At 48.0% G+C, this 23,462-nt stretch overlaps 1 protein-coding gene across 1 annotated transcript in view; it reads left to right on the top strand.

The window, feature by feature from the left end:
- The window catches only part of LOC144806082 (uncharacterized), a 291,643-nt gene that overhangs the window by 33,522 nt on the left and 234,659 nt on the right, over nt 1-23,462 (top strand). Inside the window, 1 exon segment of the mRNA XM_078672523.1 lies at nt 17,695-20,029. Within this exon segment, the coding sequence (XP_078528649.1) occupies nt 18,976-20,029 (1,054 nt within the window). The 5' untranslated portion in view covers nt 17,695-18,975.

Raw genomic sequence — 23,462 nt, 5'->3', positions numbered from 1 at the left:
CGGACGACGTGCTCTTTTTCATGACCGATTTACACCGTACAGGTCCCCGTGTACTTGACATAATGCGGGAGTTCGGCCAGGCGTCGGGGCTCTTTCTTAACCCTCGCAAGTCTACCCTGTGGATTCTGGGGGGTGCCTCGGTGAGTTGCCAGTGGGCTGCGCCTCTTCAGGTGGCGGTCGACGGCATGAAGTACCTGGGCGTACACCTCTCGGCCTCGCCTGCTGTGGCATGGGACCGTAACATCCAGCCGGTGTGGGACAGGGTCCAGGTTGATGTTAAGACCTGGACGCGTATGCCCCTCAATATTTATGGCCGGTCGGCTATTTTCAAAATGGTGGCCCTGCCTCGGCTCCTCTACCAACTACAGAATCACCCGTATAAAATAGACCCGCAGTGGTTCCGTGGTGTCAACTCGGTGCTGGGCAGGTTTCTGTGGGCCGGGGGTGCCTCTAGGGTGGCACTGCGTACCTGCTTCCTCTCTACCTACTGTGGCGGCTTGGCGTCCGCTGATCTGCTATCGTATTACCAGGCCTCCCATCTTCTAGTGCTCAATGAGTGGTGGTATGGGGATCGTAGCGATCCGGCCTATGCTCTGGAGCACTCCTTGATGGATGGTGCCACTCTCCACACTCTGCTGTACTCGGCCAGGCGGAGGAGGGCCTTGCCGAGGGTCACTCAGGTGGTCTTCGCGATCTGGCGGCAGGCTCTGCGCCGCATGGGGTGGTGGGGCAGGCTGACGGCCGAGACGCCACTGTGGCATAACGGTCTACTCCCAGAGCTGGCCTCCTTGTCCGGGTTCGGCGGCTGGGACGCGATCGGGATTTCGTCCCTCGGTAATGTCCTCAACGGAACCACGCTTAAGTCCTTTCAGGACCTTAGCTCCGAGTATAATTTGTCCAGGTCCCAATTCTTTCGCTATCTTCAGTTCCGGCATGCCCTTGGCCCCAGCCTAGTGGGGTTGGAACAGCTCCCCGACTTTAGTCCCATTGAGGCTAAATTGTTTATGGGCGACCTGGGCGACAAGAAAGTCTCTCAGATATACCGATCCCTGGTCGTCAGCTGCTCCCCCTCCCTTTCGACCTTGAAGGCCTCCTGGGAGAGTGATGTTGGCCCCTTGGATGAGGACGATTGGCGGGAGGCCCTCGAATCTCCTCGGTGTGCAGCTATAGCCGTCCGTCTTCGGTTCATTCAATTTAAATACCTCCATAGGGCCTATTATACTAGGGATCGGCTGTGGCGTGCGGGCCTCATAGCTACCCCTGAATGTCTGAGATGTGGTGCTGAGAGGGGGACGCTTTTCCATACCGTGTGGTCCTGTGAGAGGCTGACCCGATTCTGGGCGGGTGTGTGGGACTGCCTGTCGGAAGTGCTGGGGTGGGATGTACCCCGTACCCCTAGGCTGGGTCTCCTTCATATTCTGGAAAATGTTGGGGGTAACACTTACAAGCGCCACCTACTGCTGTTGGGGCTCGTGGTGGCTAAGCGTGACCTGGCCCAAGCATGGAAGTGCGAACGTGCCCCCCCCCTGAGTGCGTGGAAGGCAGGGTTGGACTACCTGATGGGTTTAGAATTACCCGTGTTTGAGGCCAGGGGGTGCCCCCGGAAACACTATAAGATCTGGAAGCGGTGGGCGGACTACAGGGATCTGGACCTCGATCCCCCAGCTGACATTGATGATGTGCTGGCCCTTGATGCGGACCCCGGGCCCTAGGCTACTAGCCAGCTCTGACATTGCTTCCGTCTCCTGTTGCTGACTAGCGATCACGTGCACTGGGTTAGGGTGGGATAAGGGGTGGGTAGTCAGAAGGGGAGTTGGGGGATGCTGTTGGGTATGGGTGGGCTGGGGGGGTTTAGGGGCGTGCCCCCTTTTGTTTCCATAAAACTCTGAGTTCGCTACCATGCCTTTCTTTGTCTGTGTTGTTGACAGTCTCCTCCTGACTGTGGAGGGCTGTCCTGACTCTTGCTTGAACTCTTAATAAACACGGTTTTGAAAAAAAAAAAAGGGGAGTCTTACATTTGGCCTTTATGGACCTAACCTCAGCATTTGACTATGTCAATAGGTCTAAGCTATGACTGGTGTTACGTGATCTGGGGGTACCTGCGGAGCTGGTCTCCTTTTTGCATACTGCCCATGAAAACACCACCGCAGCGCTAAGGTACAACACAGATGGCAGTTTGACAAGCTCTTGGGAAGTAAAAAGGGGGGTGCATTTTGGCGCCTTTGCTGTTCACATTATATATTAACAAATGGGGAGAATCCCTGACAGCTTGTGGCAAAGATATACCTAGAGCTAGTTCCAAAATGATTCCTGCACCGCATTGGATCTACAACGTCTTTTAAATTGTTTTATAAGTTTTATGGAGTCACTAGACTTAACTACGAAATATAAGAAATCACACACTATGACTATAGGTTCTGGAAAGGCAGCCAAGGCCAACTTTTATTGCAAGGGGGCCGAATTAACCAAAGTGACAATGTTTCTTTACCTGAGGGGTAATCTTTGTTAAGCAAGGATCTTGGTGCCCCCGCAACTTTTACTTAAAAAGAACATCTTAGCCTGAGCAGCAGGGGCAACCCTGAATTTCGCCAAAAGACTGGGGTCAAAGCCATTGCCCGCACTATTAAAGGTCTATAATGCAAAGTGTATCCCGATGGCAACGTACAGGAGTGACATTTGGGGTTATAAGGATGTGAAGGGGATTCAGGTGGCCGAAAATAATTGCATGCAAAACTCCTTGCGGTCCCTACTGCAACCCCTATTTTTACCCTACATGAAGAATTGGGAGTGGGTTACATTTCAGACCAGATCGCGGTTGCCCCACTGCTGCGCAGGCTCAGAATTTGGGCAAGTCCGATCCCAAGTTTAAATCAACTTATAATTACTGACTGCATCACACTGGAGGGGGTGTTACTTAGTCCCTGGCTGAAATACATAAAGGAACAGACCGGATGGTTCGGCCATCCTGACCTGTTCCTGAGGTCCAGGGGCTCTGGGCAAGACTGCTATTAGAGAATTCAAAAAGCAGTTTCTGGACAAGCGGCAAATGTAAATGTAAATGTATGTGTCTTGTAAACCGCACTGCTGGCCTGAGGCGTCGTGGCGCTGTAGACCGCTGGGGAACCCGTCCTGGCTATCCCTGTGAGATGGTCCCTACTGGGTATCTCCAAGGTGAAACCAGGCATCCCCGGCGAATGTGGGGGGCCGTTGTAGAGATGAGACAAGCTAATGCCCAGAGTTGCCGAGTGTGATGCCTGGTTAGAGTAGGCACCGAGGCGAGAATTATCGAGTCCGCTGACCCTGGTCCACGACCCAGCCGCGTCGGGAATTGAACCCTGGTCCCAGGCCGTTCTCTGCTTCCGGGTCTGCCGCCTCTAACCAGTGAGCCACACCACTCCACAGCAAAGGCTTAGGGAGGAGGCGGAATTAGCCAAACCGTCTGTGAGTATATTTGCCATATTGAGCCGGGGTCCACAGAAGCAGCCATGTTTATCTTATGCTAACAAAGCACATCATCACTTTGTTTTGACCAGATTTTGTTTGAATCTGGTCCCCTGGCTTCTGGCATTTCCCCAAGGCTATTCCAAACCTGGTTCCCTTAAACCCTGCCCCTGTGATATTTTTTCGGAGCAGGATACACTACATTTTATGTTATTCTGCGCCCACTACCATTCCTAGTGCAGAAATCATATTTTACCACTGCTCAGAGGCTGCTAGTTTGTCCAAGTTAGGCCGGCTCTGACCTATCTTCAAATGTTATCCTCCCCCATGGTTTGCCTGGGGGTTGCAAGCTTTTTAATAGCGGCTATAAGACATAAGAAAAAATTGCCGCCGCTGTAGCCAGTCTGTTCTTTCCCCTATTGTGCACTTTATGAGATAGTCCTTATAGCCTTCGTTTTTAGGTCTCGCCTAGCGATGCAGCGCCATGCACCTCTCGCGTAAGCGAGACTTATTGTTGCCGGGTTGGTTAGCGAAGTGGGACAGGAGCGGTGCACAAGCTTTCAAAAGTCATTGAAGACAATGGCTGTGACCGCGCGCTTCTGGATACATGGGCTGTGAATGCGCGCTTTTGGTGAAGTCATCTGTGAACCGCGTGCTTTTGGAGACGTGATCTGTTAGCGTGTACAGCGGCGGTACCCCACTCTTTAACTTTCGAATGGACAGCCCATGTGCACGCTGACGGCATGTGACCCAACTAAGAGCCGCTCTGGAGAAGGACAGCGCAGAGAGGAGAAGTACTGTCTCAATAGCAAGCGGCCGGGTGAAGTTAACGGCACGGAGTACGGCCTCGCTGCTCCTGTCGGAGGCCCCGATATGAGTTGGCTGTGACAGCGAGGAACTAGCAGAGGCTTGGGGCTGTGCATAGGGGGTGAGACGGTGGGGAAGCTGTTATTGTCAATTGGGCTGAGCGACCAATCGGAGAGGACATCCAGAGAGACCCTAGGCATTTTTACCGGAAGAGATGCTCCCAGATACCCGCCGCTGTAACACGGAGGTGAGGTGAAGAGGGAGGTGGTAATGAGGCGTAGTCGGAGCAGTTATTCAACTCCTCAGGGGGAACAGTCAGAGGTTCGGTTACAATCGTTCTATTAGAACCCCTGACTCCCAAGGAGTCATCTTGCACTGCAACCCTACTTGTTACTAACTTCTGGTCTGTTTGAGCTAGACATTTTTTTGGATAAAATCTACAGTTTATGTTGCAGATGATGGATTATGGGGCAAATGTGTAATCCATATTTATGCGGGAAACGCCGCAGCCGCAGAATCGAGCTGGCGCTAGAAATGCTTTCTAGTAACATGGAATCTGCTCTGACCGTCTAGCGCTTCACTTTACACTTTGTGATCCTCGTGGCTTGCAGTCAACTTGTCCGAACTGTCCCAGAAGTTGGCTTAGTCTTCCTCTGTCTCCCTCCCTACCAGGATCATTGCCGTCATACCCTGCCCGTCACGCACCCCGCCTAGTGCAGCATGCCGCAGATTCGGACACCCTTCACACCTCCATAGGTTTGCGCTCTCTGCTCCTCACGGGAGTCTGGTGTTGTTGTGTTCATGCACAGGGTGGAGTCATGTGATTTTGGCTCACCCCAAGCCTCTCGCCGAGGAATGGAGCATGCAGCTCTCTAATAACAGCTCCTGGGAGTCTTGTGTAGCAAAAACTACAGCTGGGCAATCCCACAGATAAATCTGCCAATAATCTAGAGAGTGAAACTGGCTTCTAAAGGTGCAGTCTCACCTCGGCGACGGTGGTTGCTGCTGAGAAGCAAACTTCATCAGAACAAGTTTATTTAAGATGCGTTGTGCAACTGCCAGGGGAAAGGACATCGTAGGACAAAGAGCACTGTCTGTACCTCAGGGCAGGGTTGCGCTCCCACCTCTGCCGGTGCACCCCAGCCTTGTCCCAGTACCCTCCAGTACAGCGCTTTGTCATTGCACCTCATGCCTGTCCTTGTACCCTCCAGTACAGGGCTGTGCACCTCAGCCCTGCCCCAGTACCCTCCAATACAGGGATGTACAAGGCCCTGTCCGTGCAGCTCAACCCTGCAACAGTACTCTCCAGTACAGGAATGTACAGGGCTCTGCCAGTGCACCTTGGCCCTGCCCCAGTACCCTCCAGTACAGGACTCTGCTAGTGCACCTAAGCCCTGCCGTAGTACCCTGTGTAATTGCAGTACTATGACACACAGCTCTGCCAGTGCACCTCGAGCCAGACCTCAGTACTCGGTTATTTTTTATTTGAAACTTTGTTTATTGAAAGCAGTAGATTGCAAGGATAATACCAGATACAGTGTCATTTTCATAGAACATGAATCTGCAACAGAACATTCAAACCCCCCCAAATCCCGGTGTACACATTCTGCAGTTGAAGACATGTTGTAAGAGTAGCATACATCACTCATGCAAAGTGCTTAAGATGGACAAGGTTACAATCTTAGGCGGAACCTCCAGAGTCAATATCCACAGTGCCTAAAGTCTGCTGGGCCAGAGCCGCATCTCCCAGCTCCTCCTCCACATTGCCCTCTCCGCGGTCGCAACTCGCCAGCAGATAGTCTCTGAGCAGACCCCATATATCTTTAGGGCTCGAGCACCTGGGGAGTTCTTCTGAATATGTGTTTTGCTGCTCCTGGCAGTATACCAAGTCTTTAAGCCACTGGGACGCCTTGGGGCAGCGCTTGCAATCCCATGTAAATAACACCCTCCTTTTCGCCAGCAGCAAAGCCACTCTCACAAAGCGGCCCAGCAACCCTTTAGCCTCAGGCACGTGGCCCAGTAAGCACAGAAGCGGTGTACAATCCAGAGTGAGGCCTGTCATGGTATCCAATTTCTGCAGGACATCTACCCAGTAGGAATGAACAGCGTGACAATACCAGGATAAGTGGATGAAGTCAGCACCAGCCCGTCCACATCTCCTGCAACAGTCAGTGTCCCTATAACCGATTCGATGAAGCTTAGTGGGAGTGTGATATGTCTGATGTATATACTTCAGGTGTATAATGCGTAAGTTGCTATTGGGTGATAGCCTACCCGTGAGCGAGCAAATTTGAACCCATGTGTCCTCCTCCAGTTGTGTGCCCAGAGCAGTGTTCCATCTAGCTAAGCTACAGTCCTCCGGAAGGACCAATTCCGAAAACACCACTTTGTATAATCTAGTGAGCAGGTGCTTCCTAATGGCGGACGTAATCACTAGTTGCAGCGACTTGGAGGTGAGAGGCTCGCATGGAAAGCTAGGATAGTGATCCCTCACAGCCCGACGCAATCGATAACATGTGTATGCAAACAGGGGTGAAGCATTGGAGATATATTGGAGCTCGTCGCCGGATATATACGTTCCGTCACTGAATAAGTCACCTAGTACGGAGATGCCAGCTTCAGAGAGCAGCCGCATTGAGCCACGCTCTTGTGCCACAGAAATAGCGCCGTGGCCCGCGATGCACATGTATGGCGCATATAAAGGTAATCGTTCCGTCAGTCTACCAATCGCTTGCCAGGCTGAGCACGTGGCGGCAATCGTATTAATCTCCATCCTAGGCACGTGTCTTTGTGTGTGCGTTAGTATGTTCTGCAAAGGAATACCTCCCGCATCTCCCTCCTCGACCGCTACGTGCGGGATAAAGCCATGAGGTCTGTACCAAAAGAACGCGAAGTGAGCTAGTCCACATAGATAATATATGTATAAAATCCGGAGCACAGAACCCCCCTCTGTCAAACGGCAATGCTAGGGTTGCCCAGCTGATACGCGGAGGTTTCGTCCCCCACACCAGGCGGAGTAACTGAGTCTGCAATGTGGTGAAAAAGTGTTTATTCAGACGAATAGGGATGTTGCAAAATAAATATAAAAACTTGGGGAGTATCACCATTTTAATGACCGCAATGCGATCCTCCAATGACAGAGGCAGAGCCACCCATTTATCCACCTGCTGTACCAAGTCAGCATAGGCCTTTCCATAATTCTCACGAATGAGGGTCTCTGGGTCTCTATGAACCCAGACCCCAAGGTATTTCACGGGATCCACAGTCCGTAGTAGCGGGTATTCCAGCGTGGGAGCGGTAGTGGCCAGAGTGAGAGGGCCAGTTGATACCACCGACTTATCCCAGTTGATACATAATCCGGAGAGGAGGCCAAAGCAGACATATTCTCGGATGATTGCGTTGGGTGGATATGTGGATCGCGAACATACACAACCATATCATCTGCATAAGCAGAGATGCCCACCGGTCTGTTATTAAAGTTGAGCGCGGCTTCCCTGTGCTGCTGCCGGATTCTACACATCAGTGGTTCTAGCACAATAGCAAAGAGGAACGGGGAGAGAGGACACCCCTGCCTAGTACCACGCTGGATCGCCAATGGATCAGAGGTAAATCCACCGACCCTCACCCTCGCCGAGGCATCAGTGTACAGATTTGAATCCATCGGACAAAGACAGGGGGGAACCCCATCCGACGCAGAATAAAAAAGATATACCGCCATTCGATCGAGGCAAAGGCTTTGGCCGCGTCGAGCAACACGGCCACAGCTTGTATATCTGGGTTGAGAACATGGAACATCGCAAAAATCGTACGGAGGTTCCAAGATGTGGGATAAAGCCCGACTGGTCAGGTAGGACGAGCATGGGCATCAATGGGTGGAGTTTAGTTGCAAGAATTTTAGCAAGAATCTTAGCGTCAATATTTATCAGGGATAGGGGCCGATAGGACTCGCATCTGGTGGGGGGGGCTTATCTTTTTTCAGTAAAGTGATAATTAGCGCTTGACACAAAGACGTAGGAAGATAACCCAGCTCATGTGCCTCATCGTACATGGCCAGAATGTGGGGCGCCAGGAGATCGGCATATCGTTTATAGAATTCAGCTGTCAGCCCGTCCGGACCGGGAGCTTTCTTGTTCGGCAAAGAGAGTATCGCCTCTTTGATGTCGGACTCATCAATAGGTATGCTAAGATATTGCCTATGGGCGTCCGACAGCCAAGCACAGGCAGTGTCCTGCAGGTAGTCGTCTATAACAGAGTCAGACACGTCGCCGCGGGACGTGTAGAGCTGTCCGTAAAATTCTCGGAATTGACCCAATATAGCGTTGGTTGTTTGATGACTAGTGCCATTGTCGTCTACTATGTGTTCTATAAGATGGGCATTTGCCCGCTCCCACAAACGACCAGCCAGTACTCTACCCGGTCTGCCACCCTCACCGTACGTTCTAGCCACAAACCGCTTGGAGATATACCTCATTTCTGCCTCCGCCAGAGATTTATGTTCCTCAGTGTATTCCCTAATGCGTGCTAGTGTGTCCAGTGAAGGAAGAGTGTCATATAAAGTTTCCAGGTCGCGCAGCTTGGTTTCAAGACTCCGTATTTGCCCCCTCAGGTCACGTAAGATGCCTGCAGTCGTGCCTATACATACACCCCGTATATTGGCCTTAATCGCTTCCCAGAGGGTGACTGCACTATCCACCGTGCCCGCGTTTAGGTCAAAATACTGTACTATAGCTTTATGGACTGTATTCGCAAAGACGGGATCCAGCAGAGCGTCTGCACGAAACCGCCATGTGAAGGGAGGCCGCACAGTGTGTGGAATCTGCAGTTTGAGCATGACAGGATTATGATCCGAAAGAGTCCTGGGGAGTGTGTAGGTCTCAGTTACCCACCCATTGGTTGATCCGTCCAATAGCCAGTAGTCCAGGCGGTACCACGTGTTGTGGGAAGGTGTAATGTGCGTGCCTACCCGAGCCTCTACGTTTCGCAGGCGCCAAGCGTCAACTAATCCCATCTCCTCCATAAACTGCCGGACACATGCAGCAGTCTTCAACATACGGCTACTCGCCAAATCAGATTTGTCAAGCCGAGGGTCTAAGTGTGTGTTCAGGTCACCCCCAATCAGTAGGGCCGATTCCGGCCATGTACGCAGCACCTGAAATAAAGAAGATAGCGACGCTGGTTCGTCAACCACAGGGCCATATATGTTGGCAATAGTCGCAACCGTCTTGCCCAATGTGCCTCTCACTGCTGCCCAGCGAGATTCACTATCCGTGCAGGAGTTCAGTGGATTAAAAGGTATCCCTTTTTTAATAAGAATGAGGACCCCTCGGGCGTAATTAGAAAAAGATGAGGCTAGCGGGCATCCAGCCCATCTACGCGCTATGGACGCCTCAGTTTGTACAGTTAGATGCGTCTCCTGCAATAAGGCGATGCGTACCCCATGCCTATCCAGGTGAGAGAGTACCTGCCTAGTCTTTCTGGGTGTGTTGAGGCCGCGCACATTCCAGGTGACACAAGTATATCTCTCACCCACCATCACAGAGGCTCCTGGTAAATTGTGAACCAGCGTCGTCTAACATCCTAGCACATTTACATAGCGACATAATCAGCACAGTCGAGTGAATAGCAGCTGCAGAACATACTCCGATGAAGAAAAAGAGACCAGGCCCCCCACCCCCCTCCCACTTTGGCAACCCCAACCCGCCAAAGAGCCTTAGGACCACCCCCAACCCTCCCGTCACAGCACAACAGACAAATCGTCAAACTGGTTACACCCATCGGGGCAGTGGAGGCAATGCACACTTCTGGCACAAGGCAGAAGTGGGCCTCCGCAGAGAACAGTTAGTGCCCCATGAGCATGCCAACTATTAGAAACAGACTGGGTACACCTGGTGGGGTATATGGCGTTCAATCCGCAGTGTTTACCTTAGTGCATGAGCTAGCAGTGTGCCCCATCTCCAGTCATCGAAGAGGGCATCATACAAGGAGGATATGCAGAATAGATACAACCCAGGCGGGCACTGAATATTATCCGCCTCCCCCACACTCTCCCTCACTCCCAAGCTCATAACCACCAATCACACCATCAGGAGGGGTACCATAATACATCTGAATTCAGTCATCCACGTCAGACGTGTCCGCAGGGGATTTGCGACGTTTTTGAAGTGTCTTAGCCTATGCCATCGCTTGCTTGGGGGTGGTAAAGATTTTCCCTCCCTCGAAGTCGCCGATTCTGAGTCTCGCAGGATAGAGCATGGCCAATGGAATTTCTTCCCGCTGAAGTAGTTTCTTTACTGACTGAAATTCTTTTCTCGCAGCCTGTACTTGAGCAGTGAAATCAGGATAAAAGGACAGCTGGTTATTCTGATAAATAATCTTGCCCTTCTGTCTGGTGATGCGAAGCACAGTATCCCGATCTCTATAGTTCAACAGTCTTATGATGATCGGTCGCGGCGGAGTGCCAGGCGGAGGTCGAGCTGCCAGCGAGCGATGGGCCCTCTCGACCGCGAACATGGGAGACAAGTCGTCCGTGCCGCAGATCTCCCTCAACATGGTCTCCACATAATCTTCCGGTCTCCCCACATTGGTCGATTCCGGCAGGCCCAGGACGCGGATGTTATTACGCCGGGCCCGCGCTTCAATATCCTCATTCTTAGCCTGAATGACTGCCAGAAGCTTGACCATCTCCGTAGTCTTGCCCGCCACCTGCTGTAGACCATCCTTGGTATCTGTGATCCTCTGTTCCGCCTCCCCCAGTCTTGTGGCCTGTTTATCGAGCTTGGCGGAGAATTGATCCATGCGTGTATTTAAGGCCTCGATTTTCCCGTCTATCGCCTGAAGACTCGCTTGTATCGCAACCAGTGTGGTTTCCAGCATGGAGTGACCTTGCGATGAGTCGTGGTCCCCATCTGCTGCTCCTGTGTGCGTCTGCTTGCTGGTCTTGCGGAGCTTAAAGGACAGCTTGGGCTGTTACTTTTCGGGTTTGCCCATGGCGAATCTCGTGCCCCACACTCCGCACGCCGGCCGTGCGCTCCACTTCAACTCCCAGGCCGACGAGGAGCCCCTCTGTACCGCACACGCGGTCCCCCCAGGATCCACCAAGTACCAGCTAGATGTCACGTCACACTCCGTAATCAAGACAGTGTGGTTATGTCGTCCTGGAGGGTGTAGTCCCGATTTACTCCAGCCAGTGGGGTGAGAGTGTGGCACCACCTGAGCGCCTCAAGCATGCGGAGCCGGCGCAGCGCCCGGCAGGCCAGCAATGAGAAAGGCACACACCGGTATGCAGGGTAGTCAGGCAGGCCCAGCACAAAGCGCCAAGCGATATCCCACGCACCAGGTAAGTGACAGCTGTACCTCAGCAGAAGGGCCCAACCAAGCGCGCAGCGGCTGTGGCACAGAGCGAATGCTCCCAAGTCCTAGCAGGACACCACGGTGTCGCAAAGTCCGCGGTGTGGGCCCCAGGCGCTCAGCACCCTCCACAGCTCCGGTCACTCCACAGCAATTCCGCAGGCTCCACAAATGTCTCACACACAGTGAGTCTCGCGCCACAGTTCAGAGCAGGTACTCACACTGTACTTCTCGCCCTCTGCGGCCAGGATAGGGGTCTCGCGGTCTCGCGGCCCAAACGCGGCCCGCCAGGCGCACTGCAGCCGGCCGCTCGATTTCCAGTCCGCCCAGCCGCTGCACAGCTCCCCGGGTTCCCGAAACTCGAGAGCCGCACGGAGCCCCGCCTCAGCTGGTAGTGGGCCGGCAGCAGGGGACGGGACTCACCGGTGATCGCACGTCGGTCCGCACCTCAAGCACCACAGCTCCGGGCTCTGAGAAAGGGGCCATACAGGGGAGGGCCACTCGCATCAGACGGGCCGCGAGCCCGAACTTCACCGCGACCGAGACCGCACAGGCTGACTCCGGCGGCGTCCGGCTAGCAATACCTCCAAAACTTGCACGGACTGCAGAGGAAGGCACCAGCAGCTCAGCGCTCACCACACAGCGACTGAGATGGCAATAAAAGGGCAGGATACTGAAGGATTTCGTTGCGGCGGCCGACAGAGCAGCTCTACTGTGCTGCCATCTTGCCGCGCGCCAAGCCACGCCCCCTCAGTACTCTGTTATTACAGTACTTTGGCACACAGCTCTACTCTTCCTTCCCTCTGTATCCTGTTATCCCAGTACTGGAACACTCCCAATTCTTGAAATATACTTCCACCCCAGCCTCAGTATCTTTTAGGGTTCTAAGCGCCGCATCCTCATACATGCTTGCAAGTGCACCCTAGTACTGGGTACCACAGGCATCTACCCGTGTGCTGGCCTGCATCCTGCGCTGGTATCCCTGTACTGGGACACCTGTGTCCAGCACTTCAACTCACAGAATCACAGCCATTGCACAACGGTACTGCCCTGTGGCATCCCCAACTAGTGGGAGACCCACCTAACTATGGCCCGGCTCACCTTACTACTCCAGCCCCTACTGGTCCCCCAGGCAGATAGTGCAGGCCAGCTGCCTCGGTAATGGGATATCAAAGGGAGAGGCAGTACAGTAGTACTGGAGAAGCCGTAGGTTGACAGCACTAGCCACATCCGGTGTGCACCGCAGGCCTGGCTCCATGAATAGACCAGAGTCCCGATGGTGCAGCGCCCTAGGGTGTCCATTACTGAAAACTCAGATAAAGGACTCCAGCCATGTCCCTGCTAGAGTCTCACTGTCCCCCTGTGGCACTACAGTGAAGTGCACAACACTCCTGCACTTTCAGTCCAATAGGATTATCCCATATCATGGAGGCGCTGCTTCCTCGTGCAAGGTCAGTAAGTGGCGCGCGCTCTCACTTAACAGTGATACCTCCTTCCCTGTTAACGCGTATCGATATAATGAGCGATGGTAGGTCTCTCACAGGGCGAAACATGACCAGCGTTGCTGTATTTGTAAAGTGCCATGAGCCAATTCAGCTCTCTGCAGCTGTACAAACTCAATTTGCCCTAAACTAACAGCATCATGCTCCGAGCATGTCTCCATTCACACGCTTGTTCACGTAGCTACGGTTGTGTGCACCGTTATAAAACACATTGCACAAACAGTCCTTATCGGCATACAGTTTGTGTTTTGTTTTTCTACATTTTCAGTAAATACACACATTGCTCAGCTCAGTGCTTAAAATACAAAAATAAGGTTTGGGATATTGGTGTTGCATTATTAGCAATGCCAATAGCTCAAACTTTTATACTGCGTGACCTATTGCATTGCAAATGCTCGTTTTATTTAGCGCTTTTGCACTTTATATTGTTGCACTATTTGTAGATTTATACAAGATTAATGAAATAGTAAAGCCGGATGCCCTTTTATTGCTCTGCACACGCATTTTTCAAACTTTTATTGTGACCTAAGTTTGTATGTATTAATGTTTTTCGATGAATTGTGATTTTTTAAAAATGTTTACTTTTATGGCTCTTGGCTGCTGAATAAAATATCTTTGACTGACTGACTAGCATTCCTTCCTTCTGTCAAAGGAAGGGTAGTGCAGGTGTTCACAGACAACACCACTGCCATGTGGTACTGCACAAACAGGGCGGGTGGGGTCATGGACCCTATGTCAAGAGGCTCTCCGCTTTTGGACATGGCTGGAACATCAGGGCATATCCCTGGTGGTTCAACACCTGGCAGGTTCACTGAATGCCAGGGCGATGTACTCAGCCACAGGTGCATGATGGATCATGAATGGCGTCTTCACTCAGATGTGGTGCAAGGTCTCTTTCAGCAGTGGGGAGAGCCTTGGTTAGATCTATTCACCACCGAAGAGAACCCGCAATGTCCGCAGTTCTGCGCGCTGGACTTTCCAGCTCGACGCTTTTTGTCGCGCGTGAAGTTGCAGTTTCCTATATGCCTTTCCGCCTATACCACTTCTGTCCAGAGTGGTGAAGAAGATCAAGCGCGACCCGGCCCAAGTCATTCTTGTGGCTACAGACTGGGCACGAAGAGTCTGGTATCCTAAGCTCTTGAATATGGCTATCGAGCCTCCGATCCAACTGCCTCTTTGGGAGGATCTTCTCTTGCAGCAGCAGGGTGACTGTCCTCCATTCGAACGTGTCCAGCCTCCAACTCCTTGCGTCAAGATTGAGCAACAGCAATTGACAGCTTTTGACCTTCCGCCTGAAGTCTGTAACGTTATCTTGGCAGCCAGGCGTCCCTCCACCAAAATGGTATACGCCTGTAGATGTAACAAATGTGTGGTGTACAGCAATGGCTGTGGATCCCCTTTCTGCCCCTCTTTCAGAGATTCTCCTCTTCATTCTTTCTTTGGCCCAGCAGGGCTGTGATCTGGGCACTCTTAAAGACTATCTTTCAGCCAATTTCGTCTTTCTTCGCCTTCCTGTTCAGCCTTCTCTTTTCAAGTTCCTATTGTAAATCACTTCCTTAAGGGCATTACTCACCTGTTTCCTCCTATTCCATTTGTAATGCCCCAGTGGGACTTGAACCTTGTTTAGACTTACCTTATATGCGCGCTTTTCAAGCTGCTACATAATTTCTCCTCTCAGACTTTTGATCTTCAAAACTGCCTTTCTGGTTGCTATTACCTTTGCTCGCAGGGTGAGTGAGCTTCAGTCTCTTTCTTTTAAACCTCCTTTCCTGGCTGTTCATCCAGACAAGGTTCTCCTTCGCACTAAGCCTTCCCATCTTCCCAAAGTGGTTACCTCGTTCCACAAAGGACAGACCATCACTTTGCCCACCTTCTTCCCACATCCTTCTAAAGAGGAGGAGAGGCTCCACCATCTGGATCCAAAACATGCTCTTTCTTTTTATCTGGATCGCACAAGACTATTCCGGGTGGATGATCAGCTCTATGTTGGCTATGTGGGCGCCAAGAAAGGTCGGGCCGTTCAAAAGCGGATCATCTCTCGATTTCCTTGATGAAAAAGGAACCTCTGATAGGGATGCGTGGCCATTCCACCGGCGCAAAGGCAGCCACTGTAGCTTTGGGAATTGGAGTTCCATTTCATGACATCTGCCAGGCAGCCACGTGGGCTTTATTGCACACCTTAACTAAATACTACTGTCTGGACCGCCAAATCCCGAGAGTCGGCTTCTTTGGCCGTTCAGTTCTCCAGAACTTTCTGGTGTGAACCTAGTTCTCAGACCCATCTCCGGGGTTGGTATTGCTGGGGTATCTATACTAAGGTAAGGCATCCATAACTAATATTCACGTAAGATATCTTAAAATACAGACAACAGCTGCACAGCCTAATGAGAGCAAAGTGCAAGGTGCAATATATAGAGAAACAATAGCCTTTCATCAACAGGAGACGGTCACGAGAGCCTAATTAATACCCACACCTAGGGCACGCGCCTAGTTTACATTTTGCCTTTGACGATAATGCTGGGGCTGACAACTGCTCCAGTGACATTTTTATGTTGGTTTGTGTATGGTTAGTTAAAAGTGTTACAACTATTTTAAACATACAAGGGGTTTTAAATCTCAAGTCAAATAGAAGTGCACTCACCGATAAGGACATCGCAAAATGGAAAACAGGCGTATTGTTATAACAGAGTGCACTTGGAAAAATCCGCATTGACAGTGACAGTGCTGGTGCAAAGGGTAATAGCAGCACAAAGTACATTTAAAAGTGCCGTCCGGCAATATTGTCTAAAGTCACTGTCACAAATTGAGAAGCACTTCTCGTTTCAAGGATTTGACAATGGTAAAATCTCAAGTCAGTTTGAAATACACTCACGGGTAAGTGCATCGGAATAAACTGAGCTAACGTTCAGTTGTAACAAAGTGCCAATGCAGGCACCCAAATTGAGAGTGATAAAGTGCTACTGCAATAGATAATAGCTGCAAGCCATGTCCTTTAAGCAGAGAATCATCGAAGGTCAATCCCTAAGGTTGTGAAGCCAGTGAAGAGATTTTCTGGCCGGTGAAATGTGGTCATGTGCCGGTCGCTTTTGTGTAGCTACTGTGTTTTAACCACTTTGTAATATTATTGGTAGGGAGGGTGAAGCTCCGTAGTTGAGTCTGTTCACAAAATCAGGATGTGATAGGATGATACGTGGTCACCGGGAGCTTCTCTGGAAATCCTAGCTGAGGGTAGATTAGCATTATGGTTCAAATATGATAAAACGTGCTTCTTATCATTTGGTTTACTCTCAGAGCGTGGGAAATCCATGAGCACTCCAATGTTCCTTACTTCTGTTGATCTTTTAGTAGGGTCTGAGCAATGTAGAGGATGTTAGTTCTCCCAGTGTCTGCATGTGAGGATCTCAATTGTAGACGAGTTGAGTTTAACTTCACTAGTCACATCCATTGGTCGATGCCTTGAACATAGTCATCTAGACTTGAGCTATTCAGAATACTCAGACTCCCCAGTTTCAGAGGGATTGGTGTGTCATCTGCCTGGCTGCAGCACATCAGGGGCCGTATTACATAAAGTGCCCCGGGGGTGCAACATGCATTTGCACCCGCTCTGCGTGCCCTCTGGGCGCTTTGGTATTACAGAGGGGGCTGCAGACACTTGTGTGCCCCCTTCTGTAATACCAATAGCACTTGCGCACATAAAGTGCCAGTGCTGTATACAGGGGGCATTCCCTCATTTGCATGTAAATGAAGGAATCCCTTTGCCTCTGGGCCCATGCCATATTACAAGCGCGGGAGCAGAGGCAAAGATGTCAGTGCGCCCCCGCCCGATGGAAACGCTCTGGAGAGGGATAGGGAGTCCCATGGACCCCCAGGCATCCCCTTGCAGGCAGATGCAGTCACTCACTGTACCCGCCTGCAAGGGAATCTCAAATCCCCTTCAAACGTGCAGCCTGGTTGCCGCCTGCACTGTGAAAACACCGAGCGGCTGTAAATCACCCACTCTCGTTTTCACAGGAATGCGCTGTCCCCAGGCAGCACCAGTTGGCAGCTGCACTGGGGGCAGTGCATTCATGGTAATGGGGCACATTTTCACTGTTTGCGCCCGGCGCATCTTTTAAAAGGTGGCCTGCCGCAAATAATGAAAAAGCGCATTTACCATAAAACGGCCCCTGGTTGTAATGTTTGAAGTCTGTTCGAGTAAATCAGCAACTTCTTAGCAAATTCAAACATACACGTTCCGTGAATTAAAACTCGCCTACATCACTATGTAAAAACCAACAGTTTGTATGATATTTTGAGCGTACTAAATGTCTCTGGAAGCTTGTGTTATTTATTTACAAGGTATGTATAGTTTTTGTTTCTTCATACAAAACCATCAACTTTAGGAGTAATCGTTTGTAAAACATGTGTTTGAGGGTCCTTAAGCTCCTTATCTTTACTTTGATGCAAAGTCCTTACAGCCAAACCAGACATTCAACTCAGAGTCGTACTTCTCTTCTCACGTCTCAAAAGGCTACCATTTTGCATCGAATAAGCTCATAAATATTGTGTATTTTTGCTATTTTACAATCAGTAACAAACTCTTATTTTCATTCTGCAGGTCACTGAAGCATGGATAAAAAAGAAAAATTGTAATTTAATAACACGCAGCACAAATCATCACACTGAAGTGGTTTATGTTGAAGAGATGACCATGTCTCAGAGCCCCAATAAGTAAACAGTACCAAGAAGCCGAGGAGGAAACAGAAGTAGAGAACCCTACTGAATGTGAAATTGATATCACTAATTCGTTATATTCACTATACATTGCTGAGTAACTAAATACAATTATCACAAACATTTTAAAAAATGGGTTATTAGTGTTATACAACTTCGGAATTATAAATGAGTAAATAATCCAACCCATACCTGTGCACAGAACATGAGAATTGTTGTCAGAAAGACCTATCACCTCAATGGTTGTGAATACACTTTAGTCGCAAGACTCATCTGCTGAAGTGGTATAGAACACACCTGGTAATAAAGAAAGTCATTGCAAAAGCTCCTTTCCAGTTTTTAACAAAAACACTGGAGTTTGCCAAAGTTTGTTTCAGTTATGCTGAATGTTGAAACGTGACACCACTAGTGCTTGGGTGTTAGCCACTGCTCTGGAGACCACACACTGGGCATTAAAGAGAATATTCTGCTACTGATAAATGTGTAATATACTTTTCCTTCCTTTGCACATGTGTAGCCTACAATACATCAAGACAATATTTATGTCAGTCTTTTATAACCTGCTAAATAAATGTTAGTAAAGCTTCAGTCACAAAGTGAACCTGCCGGACAGACTTCATATAGACATAGCATGGAAACCATAACTCAATGAGAGACATTTGGGAAGGTTCAGTGGAAAAGCTTAAATTGCTTAAAGAGGTCACAACACTACAAGTCCAGACAGAATTTTTAATAGGCTCAATGCTAGTGTTAATATTAACAAGTGAAGCCCCTTTGAGAGGTTTGTGCTGAAAATGATTTAAACACGTCCGGACTTTGGAATGAGAGCAAGTCTTAATCTGCTGTGTACACCAGAAAAAACACACCTGGAGACAATAACTCCAGAAAGAAATATTTTATGTGCCCAACATATGAGTATAGCATTAGTTATCAATTTCATCTCACTAACATAATGCACACTGAGGAGAAACCTTACAGCTCCTCTAAATGTCAGAAACTCTTTCGACAGAAATCTGATCTTACATACAAGAATAAAGACCGGCTAAAACTCTTTAAGTAATCTGAATGTCAAAAAAGCTTTATTTGTAAAAATATTTCTTAACATGCAACAACACAAATAGGGCGAAACCTTTTCAGTGCTCAAATTACCAGAAAAGTTTTCATCATGAATTCTCTCACTCATCATTGTAGAACACATCAGGGGCAAAAACCTTACCAGTGTTCTGAATGCAAGAAATATTTCAGGTATAAATGCAGTCTCACTGAACACGAGAGAACTCACACTGAGGAAAAACCTTATAAGTGCTCTGAATGCCAGAAAAGCTTCAGTCAGAAAGCCAGTCTAATAATCCACGAGAGAACTCACACTGGGGAAAAACCTTATCTGTGCTCTGAATGCCCAAAAAGATTCATTAAGAAAATATATCTCACACACCATGAGAGAACCCACACCGGGAGGAAACCCTATTGGTGCTCTGAATGCCACAAAAGCTTCAGTTGGAAACACAGTCTCATTAACCATGAGAGAATCCACACTGGAGAAAAACCTTTTAAGTGCTCTGAATGCCAGAAAAGCTTCAGTCAGAAAGGCACTCTCACTCGACATGAGAGACAACACAGTGTGCAGAAACCTTATCAGTGCCCTGAATGCCAGAAAAGCTTCAGACTTAAAGACAATCTCACTCGACATGAGAGAACTCACACTGGGGAAAAACCATACCAGTGCTCTGAATGCCAGAGGAGCTTTAGTGTTAAAGAGAGCCTTACTCGACATGAGAGAACTCACACTGAGGAAAAACCTTATAAGTGCTCTGAATGCCAGAAAACCTTCCGTCAGAAAGGTCATCTAACTCAACATGAGAGAAAACACACTGGACAGAAACCTTATCAGTGCTCTAAATGTCAGAAAAGATTCAGGCATAGGGGTAGCCTTGCTCGACATGAGAAAATTCACACTGGGAAAAAACCATACCAATGCTCTGAATGCCACCAGAGTTTCAGTGATAAAGGTAACCTTGTTCAACATGAGAGAACTCACACTGGGGAAAAACCTTATAAGTGCTCTGAATGCCAGAAAAGCTTCAGTCATAGAGTCAGTCTCAATTACCATGAAAGAAAACACACTGGGGAAAAACCTTATAAGTGCTCTGAATGCCAGAAAAGCTTTAGTCAGAAGGGCAGTCTCATTCTACATGAGAGACAACACACTGGACAGAAACGTTATCAGTGCTCTGAATGCCAGAAAGGCTTCAGGCTTAAAGTCAGTCTCACGGAACATGAGAGAACCCACACTGTGGAAAATACCATACCATTGCTCTGAAGGCCAGATGAGATTTAGTGTTAAAGGTAGCCTTGCTCGACATGAGAGAACTCACATTAGGGAAAAGCCTTATAAGTGCTCTGAATGCCAGAAACGTTTCAGTAAGCAATGCAAACTCACTCTACAAGAGAGAAAACACACTGGGTGAAAACATTATCACTGCTCCGAATGCCCGAAAAGGTTCTGGGGTAAGTCCATTCTCACTGTTCATGAGAGAAGTCATACTGGGCATAAACCTTTCTACTGCTCTGCTTGCCTCAAAAGCTTCAGTCACAGAAAGAACCTGCCTGAACACGAAAGAACCCACGCAAGGGAAGTACCTTATCAGTCCCTTAACACTGGAAATGCTTCTGTGAAAAAGTTACTCTTTCGTACTGCGAAAGAGCCTACACTGGCCAAAAACCTCTTTAGTGCTTTGAGTGCCTAGAAAGCTTTAGTGATAAATTCTACTCACCCACAACAAGCCCCACTCTGGACTCAAAATTTATGAATGCTCTGTCTCATTAATGTTCCAGTCATGTACCCCATTTCAGAGAATACAAAATCACCCATTAAAGAAAAACCTTATCAGTCTGAATGTCAGAAGAACGCAATGAATACTACCAAATAGTAGAACAAATTGTGAAGCGCCCATTACCAGTGCATTACAAAATACAAACAATAAATAGTGTCACTTTTCCTGTTATGTTGTCCAGCTTTGTAATTTGGGTGCAAGGAAGATTAGGTAACCTCATTAGTTAATTTTCAAACACCAAAACTTACCTTGATTAAATTGTAAGCCTATAAACATACCCAGCAAAGGTAAAATATCCAAAGATGAAGAAAGTTTTGCAGTACCAATAACCAGACTCTAGATCTACACTTGCAGAGGCATGTCACAAAACGCAAAGAATGAACAACTACCCTTCAGTCCAAGGGGAAAAAAAACAAAACAACACAGTAAAAGCAACGTACAAGAAAACTGAACCCCAAGACAAACGCCTGTTAGAGAGCAGAAGGATATAGTGGAAGATACATCTTGGAGCAATTTAGTAGCTACTCCGAGGAGAAGTGAAAGTCATAGCTCAGTGTAATAAAGTTTGCCGAATTTTGTTTTCTCTTGCAGCTTCATCGAGTGGACATAAGGTTTTTATTGAAGCTCAGTTAGCTGAGAAAAAAAGGGGGCATTCTCATAATAAACATTCGGAAAACAGGAACGCTTGAAGAAAGCAGACAACTGAGCTGATTTGCTGTAAGCTGTCGCATCTTGTCCAAGATAGTGTTGTGTGAACATAAAATGGTTACTGTGCGCTTAGAGATGTTTTGTTTCATGAACATATTTTTTATTGCCTTGTTCTTTGTAAGAACTAACATGCTGACAATTGAGATTTTCATCTCAGTGTTTTTGGCTAGTGGCCAACTCGTGGGCCCGACGGTATTCCAAATTAGTTTTATACTGTTTTTTCTTCACTGACTTGCATGTTTATGACAATTGTTTGTTAAATGCTAATGGACTGATACTATTTTGAGTTCATTTGTTGAAGCACTAATTTATTGTCGTAACTAAACAGGATAAAGGCCCTAAACATGCACGTAATTTCAGACCTTTTTGATGAATTGACCAATATTGACAAAAATCTTAGCAAATAGGGGCCCAGTCTACCAAACATGTCCAAATCCGGAAATCAAAGTCACACAGTTTGCCAACACAAGAATTATGTGCAACATAATAAACCCATTTTGCAAGTTGGAATTGTTTTTTTGATGCTCAAAAAGAGTTTCGCAATCCATTCTGATTCAAAATGATATGTATCAATAGTTTATGGCTGGCATTTTAGTCGCAGGCCATTAATCAACTGCCTAAACCTCAATATAGGTAGTAATAGATTTGAAAAGTTGTTTCCTTGGGCCCTAGTGAATTACCACACAGAAAAAATATAACACACGAAATCAGAAACAGATCACAAAATGTTGGTTTGCAACCTCTGTTTGTGACCAGTGTCTTAGTACATTGGGCCCATACACTTTTAAAAGTTATTTGAGTTAGTGTTTCCTTACGATCTATTCTAAATTTAGAGACTAGATTATCATCCAGTAACACCAGTGCTTCCAAACGTTTTTATACCACAAACTTTGGCGACCCACCTAGCTTTAATGGATTGTTTGTAATGTCATGACCTAGACCACACCCTTCCGTATTGGATTGTGGGCAAGATAATGATATGCCCATAGAAGTGGCAGATGGTGAACTGCACTGGAGTCTGAAACTGGAACACTTTTCAAAGGGGGGTGCTTGTCTGAGGCATCCATATACTAAAATCGTAAGGCTTCTGAAAATCTTGGGGTTGATACCAATAATTTTAGGAAACATGAGAAACACCTTTGGCAGCAGAGTATGGGATAAGGCTTCACGTCTAGTTTTGTGTTAAGATGATGCTTAGTGATGTAGTGTGAACTCAATATATTTGTGTATATTTTATAGTTTTTTATAATGCAAGCACGGCACAAGGGCATTTGAGCAGCTTACATTATCGTGAGATTACATTACAGAAGGTCGCATTAGTTTTATTATAAACACAGTAGGTTAAGTATTTTGCCCAGAATCACAGGAGGTTCAGCCATTGCCAGGATTTAAACATGGTTCCCCAATTCCAAAATTGGCAGCTCTAGTCACACACAAGTGGTATTATTGTCTATCATGTATAGTGATCACATTCTCTGTTGAAATGGCTTTGTGAAGTAAAAATAAACAGCAGCAACATATACTGGAAGGTTTACCCAGAGTTTTGCTTGGGAATACTTGTAAAGGTTTCTTTTAAAACGTATCTTAGGGACATTGCACTCCCCATTTGCAGTAGTGCACAACCTGTGCTAATCATTTTAAATATGTCTTGCATACAGAACAGAACTTTTGCGAACCACCAAGAATCGGCTCAGACTCCACAGCCCAAGCCACAGTTTTAGCAACGCTGAACTAGATCCATTTATCATGTATAAGTCTAGACCAGTTCCTCTTCATCACCTATGAGTATTTTGTCACTTGATGCAGAACATTTTAACTATGCATTTTTTTAAAGCAATGCGTTCTAGCTTGTGACCGCTTTTCCAACTATTTTTTATGCGCTGTACTACACCTACTTTTTTTCCTACAAAAACAATGGCTCCTGTGGAAAATTACTCAAATAATATGGTAATGCTGCTGCTCAATGGCAATATAGGTGATTTGAAATCAGACGAAAGGCAAGTAGGTGGTATATACACTGAAGAATATATTTGAATACCAGCCAAAATAATTACTGATTTTGCACATATACACAATATACACATATTATATACACTTATACAATTAGAAA

Source organism: Lissotriton helveticus, assembly GCF_964261635.1.
Source record: "Lissotriton helveticus chromosome 1_1 unlocalized genomic scaffold, aLisHel1.1 SUPER_1_unloc_43, whole genome shotgun sequence".
Lineage (NCBI taxonomy): Eukaryota > Metazoa > Chordata > Amphibia > Caudata > Salamandridae > Lissotriton > Lissotriton helveticus.
The sequence above is the reverse complement of the archived record's forward strand: the minus strand, read 5'-3'. Positions and strand labels throughout refer to the sequence as shown.